Source organism: Harpia harpyja, chromosome 11 (genome assembly GCF_026419915.1).
Source record: "Harpia harpyja isolate bHarHar1 chromosome 11, bHarHar1 primary haplotype, whole genome shotgun sequence".
NCBI lineage: Eukaryota > Metazoa > Chordata > Aves > Accipitriformes > Accipitridae > Harpia > Harpia harpyja.
Genome location: NC_068950.1, coordinates 26,724,818 through 26,749,095, shown reverse-complemented (window position 1 = coordinate 26,749,095; position 24,278 = coordinate 26,724,818). Strand labels below are relative to the sequence as shown.

Below are 24,278 nucleotides of genomic sequence, written 5' to 3'. Positions count from 1 at the left end.
TTACTTTTCCCTAAGCAGTACCTTTCAGATGCAAAGGGGTATGGGACAGGGCCATAAAGTTTGAACTTCTTTTTTTCCAAACCAAAATCCATACAAAAATTACCATTGATTAAAATGGCATCTTAACTATGCATTCTAAAACATATTTATTTCCAATTTTCAAAAAATACTACACAATTCAGCTAGTACAAATGGCTAGTGGCCTCTGTTTCTAACACTCTTATCTTTACAAAAGCATCAGAAACTGCAAATATGGCTATGAGGCCTAAATCTGAGTCTGATTAATGCAAACATGATTTACGTGTATTAAGACATGTGATTCATACTTCAGAAAATCAAGTTAGTAAAGTTATTTGACATAAAGCAGAGGACCAGAACTGAATATATTGCAATTTAAAGATGAGGCCTCAGTTAAGTCTTCCATATATTAGAAAAGTATGTTGGCCAACAAACCTATCTGTTGTATTTCAGCAGCTCTGCAGGTGGAAGTGTGCTAAACTCCTTAGGTAGTAGGTAGGTCTTTCCCTGTTTATGCAAACATGTTCCACAAATGCAACCATTCTACTTTAAGTGGTTATACAAAACCAGGCAGACATTTTGCTACCGTTGACAAGGTCAAGATACACTCCTCTAAAGTATTTCTGCAGTTTCAGATTATTTATTTTGCTATTATGAAAATTATGATGTAGCAAAAAAATACTGTTTACTTATGGAAATAAATATATTGTGTATTTTAGATCAAGCAATTTGTTTCTCTATATAGTAGTAAATGAAAAGCATTACTATTAGGTTGACCAGTGTAATAGCTGAAAAATATTAAAATACTTTAATTTTTTTTCCTCTCTTTAGGCAGGTCAGTTTGCCTTCAGGCTAGAAATCTGTGCATCAAATTTCAGACAGATTTTTTTAAAGCAAAGGAACACGTAAGCCCTTCAAACCAGGATTTCAAGTGGAAAATATAACCAATCTGTAATTACAGTTGCATCACAACACTAGTGGAATTCCACTAACGTACTGTTGCATAAAGCCTCGCTTGCTCCTCCTACATGCACTAAATATAAATGTGCATGAGCAGCAAAAGCAATTTGCCTAATATCTGAATCAGCTAAATTGCATTTGTACTAAAATTGTGTATCTGGATACCAACTTTGGTAAAACTGTGGGTCGAACCTGATAAATAAGTAGAATCATAATTACATTTTCTCTTTAACTTTAGATGCTGTCTTGCTATTTTGTTGCTTGTGTGAGAAGTTAATGACTCCACTTGTTATACTGTTCAAGTGAATTTATTTGTTTTGGAAAGGAGGGGCTTTTTTTTCCTAACATCATAATTTCAGTTAAATGTTTCTGTAGAGTCCTACTCTTCTTTAGTTACTAACCAATTTACATCTATGGAACACTAAGTTCATTCTTCTGAACTGCATTGCATTAATATGGGGTTATTGAATCTTGGAAAACATTTTTCTGTGTATAATGGCTTTGCAATTAGCTGAATGCTGTTCGGAAAGCTAATTGCTTATTAAGGTGATTATTTTTCTGTTACTCAGGATGGTTTATAAATTTCACGAAAGACTGATTTTCTTTCTGAATGTAGTATGCCTACAGTTACTGTGTTAAATGCGAATTGCACCAAATTGCCAGTCTGGATGTCCCTCTGTTTAATTCAGCGTTTATATGCAAAGTTGGTGGAATATTTTTCCCCAAAACTAAAACTGAGTCAGACATCATGCTATTTCTGATATCCCTCCCTCCCTGCCCCAACTTGTCAATTGGAGAATAGAAAGTGTTCAAAGATATTTCAGTGTTAGCAAGGATGTAGTGAAGTTGGTCTGTTCATCTTCCTGGCTGTTCTCCACTGCCAGCATACTTGCTTATTTTCTCTATTCTGGGTTGGGAACAGTGCCAAAAAGAAATGTGAGGAATCTGTCTAAACAACTTGTCTCTTTCCAAATCCACATCCCATTTTTCAACTTACTTTTTCTGTAAAGCCTATTAGGATTCTTACAATAGTAAGGCATCAGGGAAGAAATCCATTTGTCATTCTGATGCAAAAGAATGAGGAGGGTGCTGAAAGTGTGGGAAGTCTGAACAACTTTAGCAGAGGGATCCCATTTTGGATGCAGTTTACTTTCCATAGACATGAGTGGAGGACTTAACACTACAGACTGATTGTAATTGTGGCAATGCTTTTCCTGCCAGTAGTATGCAAACTGGTTATTCCACTATTAAAAAAAAAAAAAAAAAAAATCCATGTAGCTTACAAATGTCTCACTTTAAAGAGTAATCAAATTTTGTATTAAATATAGTCCATGGTGATAATGCAGATTATAAGCTCATGCAGGAGCATCTGCCTCTGTTTTTGTCTAGTTGGAGATTATCCCTTAATCATGCAGGGTCCAGGTGTGCATTTTCAGCTTTGTTGACTCAGGAAAGCTGTAGATAGCATTAAAGGCCAATGACATTATACTGTAGCTACATTTAGGTTGTTGCTCCTCTGAACAAGAACTCTTGCTTGAACCACCCAGTGAAAAGAATGGCAAGAAGAAATGTCCTCATTACAGGTTGCTCCTCAGGAATTGGACTGGCATTAGCTGTAAAAATGGCAAAAGATGAACAGAAAAGATTTAAAGGTAATAATGTATCTGTTATTTATCTTTATAAAAATATATTCTTCAAGGCAGTACTATTTTTTTTTCCCTCTGTGATTTAACAGGTGATTTTATTCAGTTTCGTGACTTGTTTCTTGTTAGTTTCCCCCTCCTACTGTCAAGAAAATACAATACAGTGAAAATACACCGCTTTCTGTAAGCATGATATTTCTGTACCTGTATTGAAGCTGAACAGCTACTTGAACTAAGTAGTTTACAAAAAAACCCCAGTAGTATAAAACCAAATAGCTGAAAATGTCTGTAGTATGCTACCTTGAATATACAATCACAGTTGTAGTTAGCTTTGCTTCTGGCTACTAAATCTTTGTTGAGTGAAATGTATATGCCCATTTGAGGACCAAATAAATGAATTTAGGAAAACAGTTCTTAAATTTGCCATTTTTTCTTTAAAGCATGTTTCGTTATTCAAACCCTGTGTAGGCATAAGAGGGTGAACAAAGGGGCTGGCATTTGTCTTTCTGCTGCAAGATGAGATATTTAGTATGATTGAAAATGGATGGAAAGGCGAATACTCTCACAGTATTTTACTGCTAACTGATTGAGTGTAGATTCATAGTTTTCTGGGTAATTAGGCCACAATAATGATAAAACTAATTTCTATTTTGAGAAGTAGATTGCAAAAATAGACATTTTTGCAACCTAAGGAAGCATGTTTCTTCCACTTTTTAATAAAATTATGGTTGTTCTGCTAAAGATGTTGACAGTGATTTAAAAAAAAGAAAAAAAAAAAAAGGACATCTGGAATCCAAAATTAGGCTTTAGGTACCTAAAAATGATTCAGCAGCATAACTTGATACCCATTATTTAAAGTTTTGGTGATAACACTGTCTTTGTACGCTGCATGTTCTTCATTGTGCATAGCAGTTTAATTTTTTTTAATTTCTTGAAGAGTTCAGAACCAGACTCTGGGAAATCAGTGACAATATGTGTTGAAAATAGATGCTTTCTACTTTAAGTTTTTATCTGGGTTTTGTCACAGATATTTAAGATATGGATGTAGAACCAATATTTTTTAATACTTCTCAGTAAGACTGCCACAGAAAAGGTTTTATTTCTGATAACTGTTGCTTCCGGTGTGTTGCAGTGTATGCCACAATGCGGAATCTGGCCAAGAAAGAGCCACTCGAGGAAGCTGCAGGTCGCAGTCTGGGCAAAACCCTCGAAATTAAACAACTGGATGTCTGTGATGAACAGTCTATTAAAACTTGTGTGAATAGTATCCCTGACAGAAGGATTGATGTCCTAGGCAAGTACAGGATGTGTATGCTATGAACAGATATCAGTTGTCTATTTAACATTATCTCAAATACCCTGGAGAAGTTTCATTAGTGTATTTTTTTAAATTATCAAAGTAATAATAATTATATGGTGTTATAGATTCTTAAGGCTTCATGCAGCCATGAGTGGATTAGATCTCACCATGCTTCTTTGAAGCAGGGAAGCTTGTTTTCCCTGTTTACAAAGGAGAAACTTGATCACAGAGAAGTGTCTTGGGTAAGTTTTTAGTAATGTGAGAAGAGAACTTTTGCCTAAATTGGCATCTTCATGTACAAGACACATTCTGCCCTATCAATGAAGCATGGCCCTACTTACAATGAAGGCAACAGCTGTCTGTACTAAGTAAGAAAGAGCATTTGGGAATTAGCAAGTAAAAGAACAAATGCAAAGAAAGTAAGGGTACTTTCATTTAGTATTGACAATTGTAATTGTACTTTACAAATCATCCAACAAGAAGTGTTTTCATATTGTTTTGCTAAAAATAAATATTAACATCTTAGTAAGGTGGAAATTGCTTACACCATCAACTACTAAATCTTCTCTAATAGAAAATTATGGACCTGCCTTTATTTTGATTAATTATTAAAGCGCCGCTTAACAAGATGCTTCTGCAAACTGTATTATACTCTAATTTGACATACTAGTTTTAGTGTAGGATGCCAGTTCTATCTATCATTCCCCACTTACAAATATCCAGGAGGCAAATAAAAACCAATGGAAGTGTGTTGTTGGGTTTTGGGGGGGTTTTTTTGTTGTTTTTTTTTCCCTGAAGATATGAATGTTAACAAAACAAAAAGCAGACCAAAATATGGCCTGGTCTATCACCTTTTGGAATAAATGGGTATTGACAGTAGCCTCTAGTTCTTAATACTGAATTATAACAAATATAGATAATTCTTGGCTCAATTTCCTGTAACCCTTTTATAATTTAAAGAAAAAGGACTAATCAGTTAAATTGCAAAGTATCAGATAAATTGGATTAAAAGCATAATTAAAAAAATATGGAAATGTCAAATGTATTTGCAAAGCTTTAGTGACAGAATAACATCTTTTAATCCTTTCTTTAAGGATTATTTAAGGATCATTTAATCCTTAATCCTCATTTTACTTTCAAATGCTTTCCAGTAAAGATTACAAATTAATGTTTATGGAGGTTATTGCTCACTGTTGTCTTCCATTTTGTGCAGTTAGCAATGCTGGAATGGGGCTCATTGGACCTATTGAATGTCAGACCATAGATGAAATGAAAACTGTGATGGATACCAACTTCTTTGGACTAGTTCGACTCCTGAAGGAGATTTTGCCTGACATGAAGAGGAGAAAGAGCGGGCATATAGTTATAATAAGCAGTGTTATGGGAATACAAGGCAAAGTTGGTTTTTTTTGTTTGTTTGAACTTGTTAGGTATTCAAAATCTAAAGCTTACCTCTTTTTAGGAGCTAGCATATCTAACTATTATGCTTTGTAACGCTGAAGTTCCAACTATAAAAAGCACAGCACTTAGACCTGATGGTTTTTATGCCATCTAGGTAGTATGTTACTACACAACTACTCTCAAGACATTTTAAAAACAAAACCTGCTGAGAGAATTTTTTTTTAAGAGTTTCAACTCAAACTCTAATTATTTTTATTAATTTTTTAAAACTTTATTATTTTTATTATCTAGAAAACAGGGCTTAGTAACATTACTTGTCTCTTTCCTATTGGAAAAGATTATGCGAACAGGTAAACATGCTTACTACACCCTGCACAATAATAATGGAATAAAATCTAATCATGTCCTGGACAAATGTACGATCTCTTTGTAAAGTTTCTCCTCTCATAAAACTCCACAGAGTCTAATTTTAGCCACAGATAATGATGATCCTACTCTTGTGTTCCATCCGGTCTAGCTCTATTTGTTTCAAGTATTACAACAGTGGCATTGATTTTACCTGGATTATTCTGGTGAACGAGGGTTCTGCAAGAGTTGTTATTGTTTAATACAATACTTACCATCCACCTAAATGGATTGATGTAGTGCTTTTTCTAAATCACTCAGATGCAAGCTGGATTTCTTGCATAATCATATCTCCTGCACTCAGCTTCTGTGTTCATCTATAGCCTATTAAAGTCTTGCTGATAAATAATGCAGATGGTATTGCATGTACGGACACTTTCATACATCATCCAAAGAGATCAGAGCATCAGCTAGGAGGAGGAAAAGCATTAGTCAAGCATCCTTTCCTAGAATAAGCAATTTTGAGAACATATGCAAAAAATCAGTATTTAGATTCAGTATACACAAGAATTTTTCTAATGTTTTCCCAGCAAGACTGTAGAAATTTTGGGAAAATACAATAGTTTTTAAAACTAAACTATCAGTATGTTGAACAATCACATTCTGAGAATGTTTTGTTTGTTCCTTCAGGTATCTTATTTAATGATGTTTATGCTGCATCTAAGTTTGCTGTGGAAGGATTCTGCGAAAGTTTAGCTATCCAAGCACTCAAGTTCAAACTGCAGTAAGTATTGATCCACTGGTGTAAGTTGTATTTTAGATAGTTTTAAATATATTCAGAGCTAGCAAACAAATTTTTAAAGCTTGCTGCTATCTAGGAGAAAGAGATTGAGGAACCCATGGAAATTGTACATCACAAAAGGCATTGAAATGTCCACGTTCTTCACACTACATAAGCAAATAAAAAGGTCTAGATGTTAAAATAAACATGTTCTCTTGAACAGTTAAAGGCTGTTTAGCTTTGGATAAAATACAGTTTATGTAACACTTCCAAAAACAGATTCTTGCATACAATATCATAACAATAAAATTATAATATTAACCTGTAATATTTTCCTTTAGAAAGGATAACAGACTTAAGCAATTCACAGATAAAAAAGTTCAAGGGCTCATCAGAGACAGAGAGTGAGAGCAAGTGGAAATCCATCAGAATGGAACACAGGGTGAGATACCTATAATGACAGGAGGTGGGAGGAAAGTGAGAAGAATGCGGTGTACTATTTCTTAACGTTTAAGACAGTGTTTAAGAGAATGGTCCCGTTCATTGTCTGTGGGACTTTGGGGTTTGATTTGTCACATGTATATTTACATGCCTGTAATTCTGCTACTATTCTTTGTGTGAAGTCCAACAATTGTTAAATATCCACTGCCTCTCTGTGTTCCTAAGCATTTAGCCTTTGTTCTGGGGGAGAAGAGACAGCTGCTGTCCTGGGATTTCAGAGACAAGGCAGCATCCAAACTGTGGTTTTGCATACCGCTCTGAAAAGTTGGGAGGGATGTAGAATAAATATATTGTAATGATACACAGGATATACCAGAATTCATAATAAGATTTCAAGAGTATAAGATACAGCAAAAAGGAGGTTAAAAAAAAGAAAGTAGAATGGGAAAAGTCCATGGTCCAGTGTGAAGAGTGATGCAAGAGAAAAGGCTTTAATTCCAGCAGCAGCTGGAATTCTGCTGTCAAGGTTAATAGCTTGATTTAGTTCTAAAGAAGAGCTTGACCAGAACTCAAATCTAGGAGGAGGTCCTATCCCAAAGAGTGTTTTGATAAACATTGTGGCTGGGAGTAATTACTGCCTGAGAAAAGAACGAGGAAAGAGCTGACCAGTAACTGTATCTCAGTGACGTGCTATAATATGCTACTGAGCAAAATAAAATTTTCCAGATTTGGCAGCAGCTGAAATCTGTCCACCCACAGCAAAATTCTCAATATTATATTTTATTATAATATTGTGGAGGCATCTTGAATTATGTAACACTGACAGCTTGATGAAGAAAATCCGTGTTGGGGCAATTCCTCCCTCTCTTTCAGCTATGTCTAGTATTATCATGGGAAAGCTGTAACAAAGAAATCTATGCAGGATTTTGTCCAGAAAGTAAAGAATTCTGTTATCATCCTTTAATTATTTTTCTTAATATTTGATAAGTTCTTATGGATAAATCATCCTTAGATTCCACAGCTGCGAGACAGCAGGTAAGAACTGCACTCAATTCTGCAATGAATTAAGTTACAGCACTTCCTTGAAATTTGAGCTACACAGATTACTACTACTACATGTGAATGGGTAGGAGCATGAGAGCAATAATGTGGTATGGATTGCCTTTACAGAATGTACTGTTTAATATTGCTTGCTAACATGTACTCAGTGCAATTCTTCAATATTCTTTTTTGAGAAGGACAGAGAGGTGTATTTCCCACAGAGGATAGTCAATAACCAGTATATCTTTGCTTTTTGAACAGGTTAAGTCTGATTGAACCAGGCCCAGTGGTTACAGAGTTTGAAAGAAAAGTGTTTGAAGATGGAATGAAGATGGATCTTTCAGCTGCAGATGAGGAAACAGCTGAGATGTTTACTAATATTTACCTTAAAAATTACAAACAAATTTTCCAGAGCCTGGGACAAAGTGCTGAAGATGTTGCGGAGGTAACTCATCAACAATTCTCCATCATCTTTTTTCTTGAATTTTTTTTTTTTTTGTGATTTATGAATGCACTGGTTGGTTGGTGGTTTTTTTGGTAGAAGCATTAGATTTAATTAAATGTAATTTACACAATTTAAAATTATTTTAAAAAACTCAAGAGAATCACAAGAGTTTTAATCAAAACCCTTTAGAATATTAAAAGAATGTTCATTTTGAAGTATGGAAGACAATTGTGAATTGTAATTTAAATACCACTGAGGTACTAGATGCACTTTACACATCATCTGGTGAAGTCTTGGCATTCTGCTGTGTTACCATACATCTACACAGTGTTTCCCACCATTGTTTAAAGCTGCTCTCCTCTCCATCTCGCTAGTAATTCCTCCGCTAATGTGAAGTTCACGCAGCTACCCCAGACCAGCAAGGCACAATAGAAGATACATGGATGTAGTTTCTGGTGCTTGGGGCTTCCCTGAGGAAGACAAGTTTAGGCAGGCTGTGGAAGGGGACAATGATTTCAGGTGCTTGCTGCTAAGGAATAGCTTCAGTGTCAACTGAAGGTTCCCAGATCTTGCTGCAAAGTGCACTGTTCCGATCCTTTCCCAGTGAACTGTAAAAGAAAGGATCTACCTATTGTGGGCATATAGGCATAATTTTGGAGGACTATTCAGGATACTTTGGTGTCAGGTGCTATCACCATGGTATAAATAAACAGAAATAGGACTAAGAATAAATAAGAAGTACTTCTTATGGCCTTAAAAACATTTTAAGAAAAATTTCTGATTAAATTCTAATAAAACTACATCCAGGGTTTTACATAATTCTAGCACTTTATTCTACTTTTCCTCTGCTTAACTGAAAACTAAGTTTTTACTTTATTATTTTGGTAAAGGTTCTTTAACAATTCTGTTTCTCATTCTTGACAGCATACAGTAAAGATAATTCTTGCAGAAAATCCACCTTTTCGCCATCAGACCAACACCTTGTATACTCCGATGACAACTCTGAAATATGCAGATCCAAATGGAGATCTACCCATTGATACATTCTACAAAATGGTTTTTCATCATGACAAAATTTTCAGTGCAAGTCTTAACTTTATCAAATTGCTAAGGTGGAGGAGTAGAAAGAGCTTTGACCTGGGAAAACCCTCACAATAAGTATGAGAATATACAGGCAAATTGGAATTACTCGTTGTAGCTACTGATAATGCAGTATGTTGTTATTCAGATGTCTTTGCTCTGTAGTTGTGAAAAGGCATTCAAGATGTTTATCTGAGCTTAGCTAAGATATTCAGCTTAATGCATTTATCTTGAACTTTACAGTTTGCAGAGCCTTGAAATTAAAATCTTCTAACTATACGTTTATTCTGTTTAGTGTTTGCTTTTTAGAGAGATCTGTTTTCATGGGAACATGAACATTTACTGATACTTGTGTATTCAATATTATCCAGATCCCCTTCACTTATTAATACATACCGAGATGTGTACTGTAAATTATTTAGATTCTTAATATCATACAAATATTTTATCTTTTTACCTGTTGGACTAGAATAGAATTAGTATAGTAATCCCTCAATCACAATAGCATTCTCATTTTCAGAAATCAGGTCTATCCACCAGTAACATAAGAGAAAGTCTCATCAGTCTTAAAATGTCATGAGTAGCATATTTATTATTCATATATATGTTATAATATTCTAAATGCTTCCTTTATCTGCAGTGGTTACTGGCATGTTGCACATAGCAGACAATAAAATGTTTTTTAAAAGCATCTTAAAATAAAATTTCTTCCTACTGTCTTGGTACCTTTCTTTTGCAAAATAACAAAATATTACTGGTAAGAAGCAATTTAAATCCATTAAATACCTTCAGTGCCTTGAGTGGCTGAAGCTGAGCCACAGGCTCTCCTTTCCCAAGCTATCCTAATAAGTACATCTTAAACCAAAATTCTAGCATGAGGAGAAGGTCTTTTCCCTCTCTTTCTCTCACCCTCGTCCTACAAGCCAGCTGAGGCCAAGCTGGGGGCCTGGGTTTAAGCACTGTTCCTGCAAACAGCGTGGCATTCTTGTTCTCTAACCTGCAGCCTTGCCTTGGTGCTGCCCTGGGCTGAGATGAAGGCCCAGTGTCCCTCGGGCCTCCAGGCTGCAGTTTCTCAGCACTCGGAGGGCCTGGCTGGAGCTCACTGGGGCTACAGGAACTGGCTTTCTCTTTCCTTCAGTCCTTTCTCACTAAGCGTTAAGTCTAACTCTGTGCTGGGACTTGCAGTGGCCCTGCCCTGCCCTGCCTCTCCCCAAAGGCTAGCTCGGAGGAGCCAAGCAGCAGTCCCTGCGTAGGCAGCTCCCGCAGATACCAAGCACTTCAGGTAATGCTCGGCTTGCTTTGCAGTCCTGACCCTTTTGGTGGGGGCCCAGGTGTGGGAGCGCGCAGGGACCTCCCTAGGACCACAGGCAGCGGAGTGCTTGGAGGACAGCGCCCACAGCAGCCCCTGTGCACAGCTGCAGGCCTCATCTGTGTTCCACCTGTAACTCGTGCCTCCTTCTCCAAAATACCAGGCTGGTGCCTGCACCCCAACATCAGTGAGTGGATGGGGCACAGGTAGGAATGGCAGGTAGGCTACAACTGGGGAGGCAGGAATTAAGTGACGGTACAGTGCTGCCAGGGCTGAAGGGAGCGTGGCCATTCGCACCTCCACAGCTCGAGGTGCAGGCAGAGACCCCATCGCTGTCTGTTGAGGGTCAGGGCTCAGTGCAGGGTTTCAGCTCGGACAGTCTGTCAGCGGCGAGGGCTGCAGCTGGAGCATCCCGGTATCGCTCGGGTGTGGCTGTCCCTGGCCTGCCGCCTGGGGCTGGGATGTTTTATTGTGCGTTCTCCCTTTGCAGCGCAAAAAAAGCAAGGAGCTACTGCAACCGCAGGTTTTAACGGGCCTTCTGCAGAAGCCCGTGTGGTTTGGTGAATTGTTTCACACAACCCTTACGCTACTGCTCGTGGAGCAGATGAAAGCGGAAAATGCAGCTTCGTAGGTGGATTCTGAGGGAGTCCAGCCATGACTGTAACTCGTGGATAAACCGCAGATTAAGAGCCGAGCACCGACCACTCGCCCTGCTTCGGGAACGAGCCCGCCGCGGGTGTAAGACCCCCGGCCGCTGCAGACGTCGAGGGGAAGGAGGGGGAGGGGCGGGCGCTGGGGGAGCCCGGGCGCGGACAGACAGCAGCTCTCGAAGGAGACGTTGGGCTCAGCCAGGCCGAGGCCGCCCGCGCAGAGGCCCCAGCCCGGCAGCGGGACGGCGGCAGAGCCCTGGCCGCGGCGGAGCCCTGGCCGCTGCCGCCGGCCGCACGTGGCACCGCCTCACGGGCCGCGCGCCGCCGGCCCTTCCGGCGCTCCCCGGGCGGGCGGGGCCAGGCGGCGGAAGGCTGTTCCGGCTTCCGGCGGAAGCGACGTCCCTCGCAGGTCGAGCCCGTAGTCAGCCCGTTTCCGCCTCGCGGCCGCCCTCACCGTCGGACCAGACGCTGCTGCCGCCGCCGCCGGGGGAGGAGGGCGCCGAACCGAGCCGTGCTGCGCGCGGGTAATTTGGCGGCTCGGCTTCCCTCAGGCCGTTCATAAGGCGGCGGCGCCGGCGCCCGAAGGATGTGGTGGAGGCGGCAGTGGCAGGCGCCGCGGCCGAGGGAGCCCTGAGCCCGCGCAGCCGTTCCCGGCCCCGCGCACCGGCGGCCCGGCAGCGGCCCCCCGGCCCGGCCCGGTTCGGCTCGGCCCGCTCGTCCATCGGCGGCGCCGCCCCCCCCCCCCCCCTCCCCCGCAGCGTCTCCTCCCGCGGCACCGCCCGCCCCTCGCCGGCTCCCCGCGCGCTGGAGCCCCGCGCGGGAGCTGAGGGGGAGCCCGTGAGCGCGGGAGCCGAGCGCCTCTCGGGGAGCCAGCGGCAGCCAGGATGGCCTCGTCGTCGGGCAACGACGACGACCTCACCATCCCCAGGGCTGCCATCAACAAGATGATCAAAGAAACGCTCCCCAACGTCCGCGTGGCAAACGATGCCCGGGAGCTGGTGGTAAACTGCTGCACTGAATTCATCCACCTGATCTCCTCCGAGGCCAACGAGATCTGCAACAAATCGGAGAAGAAAACCATCTCCCCGGAGCATGTCATACAAGGTGAGCTTCCGGAGGCGGTGCGCTTCTGCCCGGTGCGCCACGGGTCATTCAGGCTTTGAGCCACTCCTGTCCCGCTGCGACTCGGAACTCTCCCTGTGGTTTCTTGTAGCTATGTAAAAGACAAAAGGCAGGGGTCTTTTAAGGGTCTGGAGGGAAAGTGTGTGCTGTCCGGCTTGTCAGTTGCATTGCAAGGGAAGGTTTGTCTTTGTGTGGTTAGGACGACTGTTGAGTGGGCTCAGGACCAGCTTTCGTTTTGTGGTTCGGAGACGTCCGTGATGCTTTGAGTGAGGTCACTAAATCCATTTGTCTTTTCTGTACCTGTGGAACAAGGTCTGCTTTTTCGAACGGTTATGCGGGTTCCTTTTACAGCATGTATTAATATACTGAATTTATTAAATCTCTTTCTAATTGGAGAGTGACGAAAGATGTATGATTGAGTATGTGGAGCCCAGGCTTCAATCCAGAGTTGTCCTTTCTTGTTCCTATAGAGAGTGAAATATTCCTCTAGGGCTATCCTTGGAGTCCGATCGTTTAACTGAAAGAGTACTTTATCCTGTTGCCTGGTAGAGATGTTAACAGTAGCATTTGTGGTAGAGCTATTTTCAGGACCATGATGGTATCAACTTAGTTAAAAAAAAAAGATGTGTTTTTTTGGTAATGATTCTCTGTTTGAAACGAGAAAAAAAAAAACCTGATTCCTTTGGACTATATCAGCTTGCTCACCAGAAGAATTTCAAGTACTTGACTGGATTATGAACAGCAAAAGAAAATATGTAGCGTGTATGAGCTTTAATATTAAATAAAATACCTGTAAACCTGGAAGTTTAGCAAAACAATTGCGTCACAGCAGCTCAGGATGTAAAGAGTAAAACTTGTGATTGCATGTGGAAGCATACTTTGGGTATGATGCTTCATAATACATGGATGGTTTCTTCAAATGACCACCAAAATGTTTGAGCTCAGTTATTAACCCAGGAATAGACATGATCTTTAAGGTTGAGGACAATAAGGAATTCATGTATGAAAGTATTTTTTGCCCAGTAGTGGTGGTCCTCAGAAAAGATTTCACCTATTGCTGCCCTAGGGTTAGTCTACGTTTTTTGGAAAACAAATTTAAACTAAAATGTGTGTGTGCATGTGTGTGCATATCATCAGCAGGTGGTCGCAAACCAAGTGTTTCATGGGGTTCTATGTCTTTGTGTTACCAGATTTTAGAGTTGGGAAAAATTATTTTCATATTAGATCTGTACTTCTTAGTCAAGTATTGTGAAGGAAAACTTTGGAGACGTATTCATTTTTGTAATGCTCTGGAGATGGAAGGAGTTGTTCTTGGATTTTCTGCTGTTCTTATCTTTAGGGAGGTGTATGTGCTATTAGCTGCTTCCAGATGCTGGTCAGTTGGCGGATGATCCCTCTGTGAGGTATGAGGCTTTAGATCGCTAATTTTGGAAGCAGTGATTGTGTGTATATAGGCATAGTATTCCCGCATTTTCATCCATCTTCATACGTTCTAGATACTTGCTATTTTGACTGTCTCTTAATGTAGCTCTGTGACAATGAAGCTAACAAATTAAGTAATTGAAATACATTGTTTGTAGTCATCCAGATATCTTGTTCCTTTTGAATGCTTAAACCAGTTCATTTAGAAGTAATAGGAGGCTAATGGCCATAGCATCATACCTGGTCCATTCTAAACACAGGGTGCTGCCAAGAAGAATCTTTCTGTACCCTCTCTAGCTCTGGATCTAGCAATTGCTGATACAACTGACCCTGTGGCTTTTTGAGAGTGTAGCGGGGGAACACAGTTTTCTGTCAGGGGAGTTTGCTGATCTGACTGTTCCTGTAAACAAGAAGTTACTAGATTGGGAGCAAGGAGCAGGAATGGTATTTCACTGACAAGGAGGAAGGGGAAAGAGATGCTTTGCAGTTGGTGACAGCCTGCCATTGTGACTGTATTAGAGGTAATGTGAAGCTGCACTTCATCACTGTACTTACGTGTTTGGCAGCAATGGTGCTTAAGATGCCCTTTCCTTTGCTGTACTGTTAAAATGATTGTGTGGGCACGTGCTGAGCTAGAACTCTTCCCCCTACCACTGGGTTGTGCTTCAGATAAATAAAGTCCCTGCCGTGGTAGCAAAAACACTTGACTGGCACAGGGTTAACAGCATAGGGAAAGGAAAGCAGAGGCTTCTTGCATCCCATGAGAGACCTGATTTTATACATGTACTCAGACTATGCCAAGCACTCACTACTAGCGATAAAACACAAAGCAGCTTCCCTGGAGACTACCCAAAGGCATCAAGGCTATGTAATAGTCATAAGTGGAGATAGTCTCCATGTATATTGTTGAATCCCACCATCAGGAACCCAGCTGTGAGTCTGAAACTCTAATAAGCAAATGAATATCCTTCCATCCTGGAACAGAAAATAGCCTCATTTGATAGTTATGTGAGTTGTGACAAAGCAGGCTTTTTATGAGAAATTAAACTTCCATTGAATTCCAAAATTGTTGAGATGTTAAATCACCATTTTTATGAATTCGATTACTTTGGTCTACATAGAACTGTTGTGCAGTAGGGTAGGCTGTGGATTGATGGCAAATCCTGTAGCTTGTTTTCATGGGCTGTTAAGATACTGACAGTGTTTACATTAGCATTTTAATGTTTAAAAAAACCCAAACAACTGTTAATGTTTGGGATTTTACTTTGGAAGTTATTTTTCTTTCAAAGGAGCATAGACAGTTAAAAATCTCAGATATGAATGACCTGATTGTATAAAAAACAAATGTAGAACTAATTATGCTTAACTGATTAATCAGAGATCTGCACCTTCATGCAGTCTTTAAGAGTGGGAGGAAACTGGGGAAAAGATAGTTGTGATTTGGTGTTTGTAAATAAGAGAAGTTGTCATCCCTGTTCCACCCCCCCCCCCAAAAAAAAAAAAAAAGCTGTGTTTTGGGATTCAGTTGTTTAAATTTGGTGTGATCATTCTAACCTTGGTAAGGTACCAAGTTTTCAGCAATCTGGGTAGACATGTAGATTTCAGACTCAAGAAATAGGACTCTGAGTTTTGGTGGAACAGTAGCTCTGCTAAACCAGTAATCACTTGTCCCACATTTCAGCACCGTGCTGGTATAAAGGGATTCGTATTCCTTCCATGCATGTGTTCTGTAAAGCTCTGATGTGTTTCCAGAAGATAGTAAATTTCTTAAGTCGTTTCACAGCCAGCAGAATTTTGATGCACTAGACCTATGGGGCATATATGGTTCTTCATAGCTTTATTATGTTGAACAATTGTACAAATCTGTCTTGGTTATATCGCATGTTCTTTTTTGGATATTTGTGTTTTTTAGTGTGCTATATTCAATACATAACTAAGTTATTTCCATTAATTTGTTTTCTTTTAAGGGCCATTTAAAATTTCTGTAAAAGCCCATCTTGCTGTTGACTTCAGATTAGGCAGTTGTTCTTATTCTGATGCTGCAGATGGCCAACCCTGATCACTGTGAATGTTCTTTTGATGAACACCTATGTTTTTGCTATGATGGTTTGTCTTAGTGATATTAGACTTGTAGAGTTTCTAAAATTTTATACTTTGGTTAAAAAAAAAACTTTCGTTTACTGTATATACTGTTTACATTTTAAAATTGAATGAGTTCTTGAATATTTATAGACTGCTTAGATAACCAGTTCTAGACCATGAGACATGGATTTGTATCCTATGTGCTGAGGTTGGATTAAACAGGTTTCTGAAGGTTTTTGGTAATTCTTGTAGAAACTGTGGGCTAATTGAAGAAAGTGTTTCCAGTGTGTGTGCATGGGCTGAGGCTGAACTGACATCCTGTCTCTGAAATAATTTGATTATCTCTAAACCAGTTTGTCTTTTAACTATTCTTCTTAAGAAATAGGTATTATGTAAATTCATTTGCCAAATGTTACCTGTTAAAGGAATGGTAGTCCTGCATGACTAGACAGCTGCACTGTAGTGCCCTATTGAAGACAGTGTATTAATTGTCTCCTTGAGTACAGATTGGAAGCTGAAAACTTGCAGAATGCCTTTGAGTGGTTGTTTAGGTGTATGATACAATGGCATGCTGCCATAATTATGGGTAGGAAAATGTTGCTTACAAAATTAATGTTACAATGTAGTCTGAGTTAGTGTAACTAAGAGCTTGTTTATAACACGTTGTTGTTTGCCGTTGTGCAGTTTATTTTAGTGCTATTTCTTGAATAGCTTGTGACGTAAGATTGAAATAAAGTAAGATAAAGGTTAAAACAACTATCATTCCATAAAGAAAACTCTGATTTGTGTAAATACTGGAAATAAACCAGGTGTTTTATTAAACTGAGACTTGTTTCTAGTATAATTGGTGTTTATGTAATATTTCTAGCATATTCTGTAATAGTTTCCACTTTGGGGTTTGTGTATGTGTGGAAGCATATTGAAATAAATGGTGATCAGGAAACAGAGAGTGCCTTTTGTCACATGCTCTACCTGGGTTTTTTTATAATCCTTCCTGTTACTTTTGCATTCTTTAAAAAAACTGTTGTTGCAGGATATAACTGCATTTCAGATTGCTTTGGGCAGATAAAAGTGCAAGATTTTAGTTTCTGAATGCATTATCATGTGGTGATAAATAAAAGGGTTTCTGTTGAGAAATAAACCAATAAAGAGCTCATGCATAATTTTATGTGACTTTATGTGTGAGCTATGCATTTCTAGCTTCCTGGCACTTGAAATATGAATTTAGATATTAAAAGACAAAAGTTAAAATTCATAGGTCTAAGGCAGTATTAATTATTTCTGCCTTAATGAAGGATCTATAATCATTTTACATGCATCACTTTTGCTGTTACAGGTTGCTAATTTACCTTCTACTGAAGACTTGCAACAAAACTGGAAAAAATAGAATCCCAGAGAGATTAAAGGTTAATGATTCAGATAGGAAGGACTTCTCAGTTGTATAAATTTTGCTTGATTCTGATATGTAGAAGATGGGAGAAAGATGTCTTTTGAAGAATAACGCCTGTCTCCAGCCAAATGTATCTGAAAGCCCTGAATCCTCTCTAAGTGCAGACTTTTTTGGTTGTACTTGACTAACCTTAATTTTTCTAGCCTGAAAACATGCACTCTTCCATGGCATGGGAGAAGAGACAGGGAAAATAGCTGTCAGATCTTCTTAAGAACACAGATTTTGGTCACCAGACGATAGAAAAGTGATCAAACTTTTTACTTCTTTTTTTTTATCTTTAAAATAAACAAATTGATATATATTATCAAAAGCTTTGTAAAAGATAAACAATGTGTTTTCTTTCTTTCTAGCACTAGAAAGTTTGGGGTTTGGCTCCTATATCAGTGAAGTAAAAGAAGTCTTACAAGAATGCAAAACAGTAGCACTAAAGAGAAGAAAGGCCAGTTCACGCTTGGAGAACCTTGGCATTCCGGAAGAAGAGCTGCTAAGGCAGCAACAGGAATTATTTGCAAAAGTAAGTGAAGCAATACTTGTACTGATGAGGCTGGAATAATTAATGCTGCAGATCTAGTGCCACAAAAACATGTGCACACCCCAAGAAGTATCCCCTTCCTTGTGAATTGCTGTGGCATCTGAGATGCTATTGAGCTTGGCCTGTTTGAATTGGGGAAAGTAAAGTCAAGAAATAAGATGCTGCTACTTGTACTTCTGTGATTTGACATATAGGACTTTGTATACAAACAAATTTTATGCTCTAGATTTAAAAAGCGTGGGTTTTGCTGCTACTTAGGTATTTCCATTCTAGTGTAGAGAATACATTAAGAATTACTTGGCTGAGGAAATAAAAGAATGACAGCTGGTGTTCTAGGAAATTATCAGTTTTGATGCATTAAAAAGTGAAAATACCTTTTCTGTTTCTGTCCATCAGCGCACAAATGTTATTTCTTAGGCTTTGAAAGAAATATTTAGTCATTGAAAACTTCTAATTTGTCCTTTCTTATCTTCCTTTACTCTTGGCAAGACTCTAATTGAGTGAATTCATGCATAAATTTTTAGAGAGGCAATTCAGGCATAGGAAAAGCATTTGCCTGCAAATACTGTGTGCGTGCACATACACATTCTCCTTCATCCTAGCCTTCTCCTCTCCCTGCTTTCCCAGATAATTTGTGAACATCTCCAAGTTTAAATGACTAAAAGCTGATTTCATTTGTCTTTCTACACCATCTTTCTCTCTACTATTCTCTTAGTTTGACAAGACGACCATTGTTTAAACTTAAGTGATGTGAAAATTATCTTGGATTTCTCTTTCCTCTTACCCAAGGCATGAGTCTTACTGTCTCAATTTGCTTGATTTCCTCTGGTGAAAATCCGTATTCATTTGTGTTACCATGTCTGATTACTGCAACCTTCTCTTCTCTATACTTGTATCTTGCTGAAACAATTAATAGCTGTTGGTTTTCATATTACAGCATGCCAATTATTTTAGGATTAATTGCATGATGAATTTTAAGGCACTTAAAATTTCAGCAAACCACGTACCTATTGTCAGCATGCAGCGAACTGGTTGTGATAAATTCATGTGTGCGTAACTTTTGTTTGACTGTACTAACATTAGAAAGACCAATACGGCTGCTTCTGGATTAAGGGTAAGATTTACAAATAATAGTCAGTTTTTTACTTACTGTTTTGTTCAAATAACTTAGCACGGTATACAAAATAAAAAAGCAGCAAAAAATAAGGTGTGTTAAGGGAGTACTAGCTCCTGAGTAACTTTAAAAAAAAAATAAAAAAATGCTGAAACCATGGCCACTGTCATGGTTTAACACCAGCCAGCAACTAAGCACCACGCAGCCGCTCACTTACTCCCCCCTCACCCAGTGAGATGGGGGAGAAAATCGGGAAAAGAAGTAAAACTCATGGGTTGAGATAAGAACAGTTTAGTAGAACAGAACAGAAGAAACTAGTAATGATAATGATGACAGTAATAAAATGACAACAGTAATAATGAAAGGATTGGAATGTACAAATGATGTACACTGTAATTGCTCACCACCCGCCGATCGACACCCAGTTAGTCCCTGAGCGGTGATCCCCCCCCCCCAGTTTCTATACTAGATGTGATGTCACATGGTATGGAATACCCCCTTGGCCAGTTTGGGTCAGCCGCCTGGCTGTGTCCTGTGCCAACTTCTTGTGCCCCTCCAGCTTTCTCGCTGGCTGGGCATGAGAGGCTGAAAAATCCTTGACATTAGTCTAAACACTACTTGGCAACAACTGAAAACATCAGTGTTATCAACATTCTTCTCATACTGAACTCAAAACATAGCACCATACCAGCTACTAGGAAGACAGTTAACTCTATCCCAGCTGAAACTAGGACACCCCTCCAGCTTTTCTCACTGGCTGGGCATGAGAAGCTGAAAAATCCTTGACTTTAGACTAAACACTACTTGGCAACAACTGAAAACATCAGTGTTATCAACATTCTTCTCATACTGAACTCAAAACATAGCACCATACCAGCTACTAGGAAGACAATTAACTCTATCCCAGCTGAAACCAGGACAGCCACCTTATGTAAGCTACACTTTCTCTAAGGAATGACCCCTTGAGATATGTTCTTTTTAAATTTTATAGTACTGTACCTTAATGTCTAAATTAAGGCAATGCATGCAAGTTTGGCAAGATTGTATGAACGATTTTCAGAATCGTCTTTGGTAATATGGACAATCTTTGCATAGATTCAAAGATGGCAGTCTCATTTTTCAAAAATACTAGTTGTGATATGCTGTTGGAGGTACTGTAATTATTCTTAAAAATAGTTACACAAATGCATGTTCATTTACTTGTGCTAATCTTGTTAATATTCTAGAGCATGACACTAATGCTGACTTCTTGCTCTAGTTTTAAAATACTTGCTTGTTAATGCTGTGAATTTTTGATGCCTATAGCTTGGTTGATGGTAAATATTTTAAGTCAGGGCAATGTCTTATCCCAATGTCCATGCATGTCTGTAAGTTTCTGTGCAAGACAAGGGCTGTAACAGATTTGGGGTTTTTTTTTTGAGGGTTCCTCACAAAAGTTTATCTGTGCAATAAGTAAGTTAAGTTCACCAGGTGCTTATAAAGCTTCTTAGTCAATACAACCCAATGGAAATTTTTTTTTTTTCCATTTTTGAAATGGCTAAGTGATACCTTTATAAATATGGTAGTGAGGGTAAGCACTGACAAAACAGTCCATCCAGTGTAAAGTGCTGAGCCTCTGATTCCTGGTGCATGCATGTGTATCACCTCGTTGAGTGTACAGTAAACTTAATTGTAGCAGGGTCAGTAGGGAGCCCTGTTGTTATCTTGTGTGTGATAAATATTTATGCCTCTCCTATGTGTACAGATGCTGCTGTCTTGCTTTGTTTAGAACTTTACAATGTCTTAAATTGTTTTCCAACCGTTGTAACTTCACGACCACTTGAAGTTTGAAATACTGAAAAGTCTTCATTGAGAAGAGATTCCTACCCCTGTAAAAGTGTTTTCTTTTAATGCTAAAACAGACTGAGGAAATGTGACACTTCTTATAAGAAGGGAAGACTCCCATTTTTTCACTTCGCTGAGTAGATAAACTGGCTTTGATCATTTTCCAAAGCATCATCTTTTGGCATCTTGAAGTTTGCAAAACTGTAAAATTTGTTGATGCTTTGGAAAAAAATAGGAAAGTTCAGTGAGTGCAATGGGATTAGAAAGGAAATCATTACAGTCTTAGTGATGACTTGTAAAAGTAGAAAAGTGAAGAAGTTTGAAGATGTTTAATTCTCAGAACTTTTTCCTGATGTTCACTCAAAATAGAAATTGAAGTTTTAACTTTAACACAATTGATTAGTATACTGTTGAAATCAACAGTAGTTGATGAAAAAGCAACTGAAAACCCTGGCCAGAAAAATTAGAGGTGTTGTGGTTTAAGCCCAGCCAGCAACTAAGCACCACGCTCACTGACCACAGAGGTCACCAGTTGAACTATTTGAAGTGTTTTGTTGGAACGTCTTGTACCTTTCAGTAAAGGGCTGTACCTTTCTGTAGCAAAGTCATCCTCAATCTGCATACCTGAATTTGAGAAGACCTTGCATTTCTCTGTTTTCCAAAGATTGCTTAGCAAAGTAAGATAATGGCTTTCTGTATGTTTTTTAATAATGTGTGCCTTTGTGGTACAATTGGATGAGTTCATAATTGCAAGTTTTAGTATTTGTAATCAACAAAGTAGGGCTGTTCTCATCTCTGAACTGTGATTAAATGTGAAGATCCCTTGAAATTGAAGCCTAAAATTTTCGTTGCTTTGCCTCAATTTTTCCATTAGGAAGTGGTTCAGGACAATCGTTACAATGGAACTTAAGTATGCTAGCTCCTGCCTCTTGTTTTTGTAACTGTAAATCCTCCAAATGGTGGCCTCTTCAGAGGAAGAGAAAATATAGGTAAACATCTTGGTACAAATAATGAAGGTACTTCTAGATGTGTGTTTATATGTACAATTAATAAAAATTACACAAGAGGAATCTGCAGGTGCAGATAAAACTGCTTTTAAAGGTAAGGTGCTCTAGAGATTCTTCACAAGCTCTGTATGGACTTAACAATTAAATTCATGTCTTTAGGCTAGACAACAGCAAGCAGAACTGGCGCAGCAGGAATGGCTACAGATGCAACAAGCAGCTCAACAAGCACAGCTTGCTGCTGCCTCAGCCAGTGCATCCAATCAGGCAGGATCCTCTCAGGATGAAGATGATGAAGATGATATCTGAAATTCACCAGCTGAGTTTGTCTTTACTAAGAAATATTTTTCCTGCACAATGAAAACAGTGAAATGAATGCTTACCTGTAAGTTTGTATGCATCATGGACTGGCAATTGGTATTCTAGGGGTGTCTGCTGTTGTGTGCTGTACATGTATAAACTGTCTTTTTTTGAACTCTTGAAGATTAAGGTTCAGTATCATATCAACTTTGGATTTTTAATGGTGTATATGGAAATTTTAGATAGCAGTGCGTCATTTATTTGATCAATAAACAGTGTTACAATAAACAACAAGTTTATAAAATATAGTGAGATTTATACAAAAAGTTCTAAATTCACATTTGCATTTCTTCCCTTTTAACTAAACTATAAAATCTTACTTAGAATTTTTAATTGTTTTTTGGGGGAGTGGTACAGTAGGTATAATCTGTTAATGGGAAAAAAGCAGAGTTCAGCATAGTAAGAGTCTGAATTCTTAGTTCTTTTTAAAATGAGGATGTATGTGGCAATAAATATTATATATGCTCAAATACCACACTTGTTAAAATTTGAAAATGATACATTTTCACCAAGCTAGGAAAAGGTATGTTTAATAGGAGTTGTACAAAGTCAGTCATTTTTTTTGTATAGGGGTGAAAAAAAGAAACCCATGGTTTTATTATGACATCCTTTGACAGTCCTAACTGAATATTTCACTTCAAAGACTGCCTGGTTTGAAGAACTAACTCTTCTATGATTTCACTCCAGTTTAATGTTAACTGTTGTTGATGGTATTTCGTAGTCCATATCTATTCATATTGTTGAAATATAAAGCTGGAGCTTGATGAAACAAAATTGGTTTAGTTCCACTGATATAACTGGGAATGACTAAGTATTCAAGCCTAAGAAGGCAAAAGCTGAAGCTAAGAGCATGCTTACCATAAAAGAGGGAATTTATTTAACCTTGATTAGTCATTGTTGTCAGCATAATGCTAACATTCTCCAGACTAGATTGCCGCTGGATTACTAAAATACCTTGTTGAAAGTTAGCATTTTCTTCATTCAAATTGGTTCGTAGGTAAGTCCAGGTTTTTGATAAACTATTCCCCGAGAGTGATCAGCAATACATGGAACAGAAATTATATAGTAGTCCTTTTGATAGTTGATTTGAAAATTCTGTTGATTAATGGATGAGCAGCTGTTCTTTGTGTTGAAATAAAGCACAGTAGTGTCCATTGCTGAGTTTTAATGTGTTACTTGAAGTAATACTGGCATATCTTCTGGTACACTAATCTGAGCAGATTAGAAAAGCCACTTGCATGCTGCTGTAGATGATCCCATAGCTCTCTAACAACATGGATTGTTTTATTAACTTATGTCCTCAGCAAGTTGCTCTAGTTAGAATTCTTGAGGGCTGCAGCAGTCTGTTTACATAAGGACGCAAACAGAAAATGGTGTGCCCATTTTTACATGAAGATCTGAACAAGGTACAATTGGCACATATTCAGATGTCAGTCACGTAGTGACTTTGATTTAAATTTGAGATACAGTAAGTTACATATTGAATAAATGTGAACGCTTCCTTAAATGCATTAATGCAGTGAAAACTCCGAAAAGTGCTTGTTTGAATGTTTAAGTTTAAAAAGGAAAAACAAAACAAAAAACCTTTCATGGATACTATATGAAATATGTTAGGCAAGGTTTGACCAAGGAAGTGGTTTTCTGTAAAGGTTTAAGTACCAAAGGTAGAAAATCTAGTCTAGTGATACAATGTTAATGTGCAGTGTTGGCTTTTCTAATTCGTACTGTAACACCTTCACACTTTCTATTTTAAATGAGTCTTTTCCTTTTAAATAATATTAGGTATATTTTTACACCTTTCTTTTCTGATGCAGAATTCAGGTTAACATTTTACTGCATCTGGTATGTATGGTGTAATATGTTTGGATCCTTGTGACCTTTCTTTTGGACATTCTTGTGCTTTTTCATATGCTGTATTCTTCAAGCAATAAAATTCTGATGTGTTTTTATAAAA

General features: G+C 38.6%; 2 protein-coding genes across 4 annotated transcripts; both read left to right on the top strand.

Moving 5' to 3' along the window:
• The first annotated feature begins 2,318 nt into the window (after positions 1-2,318).
• Positions 2,319-10,170, top strand: LOC128148524 (retinol dehydrogenase 8-like). 3 transcript variants are annotated; one of them, XM_052802436.1, is made up of 6 exons: positions 2,319-2,630; positions 3,754-3,919; positions 5,139-5,314; positions 6,358-6,451; positions 8,192-8,375; positions 9,300-10,170. In XM_052802436.1, the coding sequence occupies exons 1-6, from the start codon at positions 2,534-2,536 to the stop codon at positions 9,531-9,533; spliced, it is 951 nt and encodes a 316-aa protein (XP_052658396.1). In that variant the 5' UTR covers positions 2,319-2,533; the 3' UTR covers positions 9,534-10,170. The 3 variants fall into 3 exon arrangements, with proteins under 3 accessions (XP_052658396.1, XP_052658397.1, XP_052658395.1); XM_052802435.1 differs by having other exon boundaries at positions 2,333-2,630; positions 3,754-3,915; positions 5,135-5,314; XM_052802437.1 differs by lacking the exon at positions 5,139-5,314 and having other exon boundaries at positions 2,328-2,630; positions 3,754-3,915.
• Positions 10,171-11,826: 1,656 nt separating this feature from the next.
• On the top strand, positions 11,827-24,278 carry DR1 (down-regulator of transcription 1). Its single transcript, XM_052802439.1, has 3 exons — positions 11,827-12,518; positions 17,841-18,004; positions 22,127-24,278. Exons 1-3 carry the CDS (start codon positions 12,299-12,301, stop codon positions 22,271-22,273), a joined length of 531 nt encoding a protein of 176 aa, XP_052658399.1. The 5' UTR covers positions 11,827-12,298; the 3' UTR covers positions 22,274-24,278.

Bases quoted from the DNA above. Each gene is read 5' to 3' on its own strand.
- LOC128148524 (XM_052802436.1), top strand. From the start codon at position 2,534: ATGGCAAGAAGAAATGTCCTCATTACAGGTTGCTCCTCAGGAATTGGA. The intron at 3,920-5,138 runs GTACAGGATGTG...TTGTGCAGTTAG, and splicing joins AGGATTGATGTCCTAGGCAA to CAATGCTGGAATGGGGCTCA. The intron at 5,315-6,357 runs GCAAAGTTGGTT...TTGTTCCTTCAG, and splicing joins CAGTGTTATGGGAATACAAG to GTATCTTATTTAATGATGTT.
- DR1 (XM_052802439.1), top strand. From the start codon at position 12,299: ATGGCCTCGTCGTCGGGCAACGACGACGACCTCACCATCCCCAGGGCT. The intron at 12,519-17,840 runs GTGAGCTTCCGG...CTTTCTTTCTAG, and splicing joins CCCGGAGCATGTCATACAAG to CACTAGAAAGTTTGGGGTTT. The intron at 18,005-22,126 runs GTAAGTGAAGCA...TCATGTCTTTAG, and splicing joins AACAGGAATTATTTGCAAAA to GCTAGACAACAGCAAGCAGA.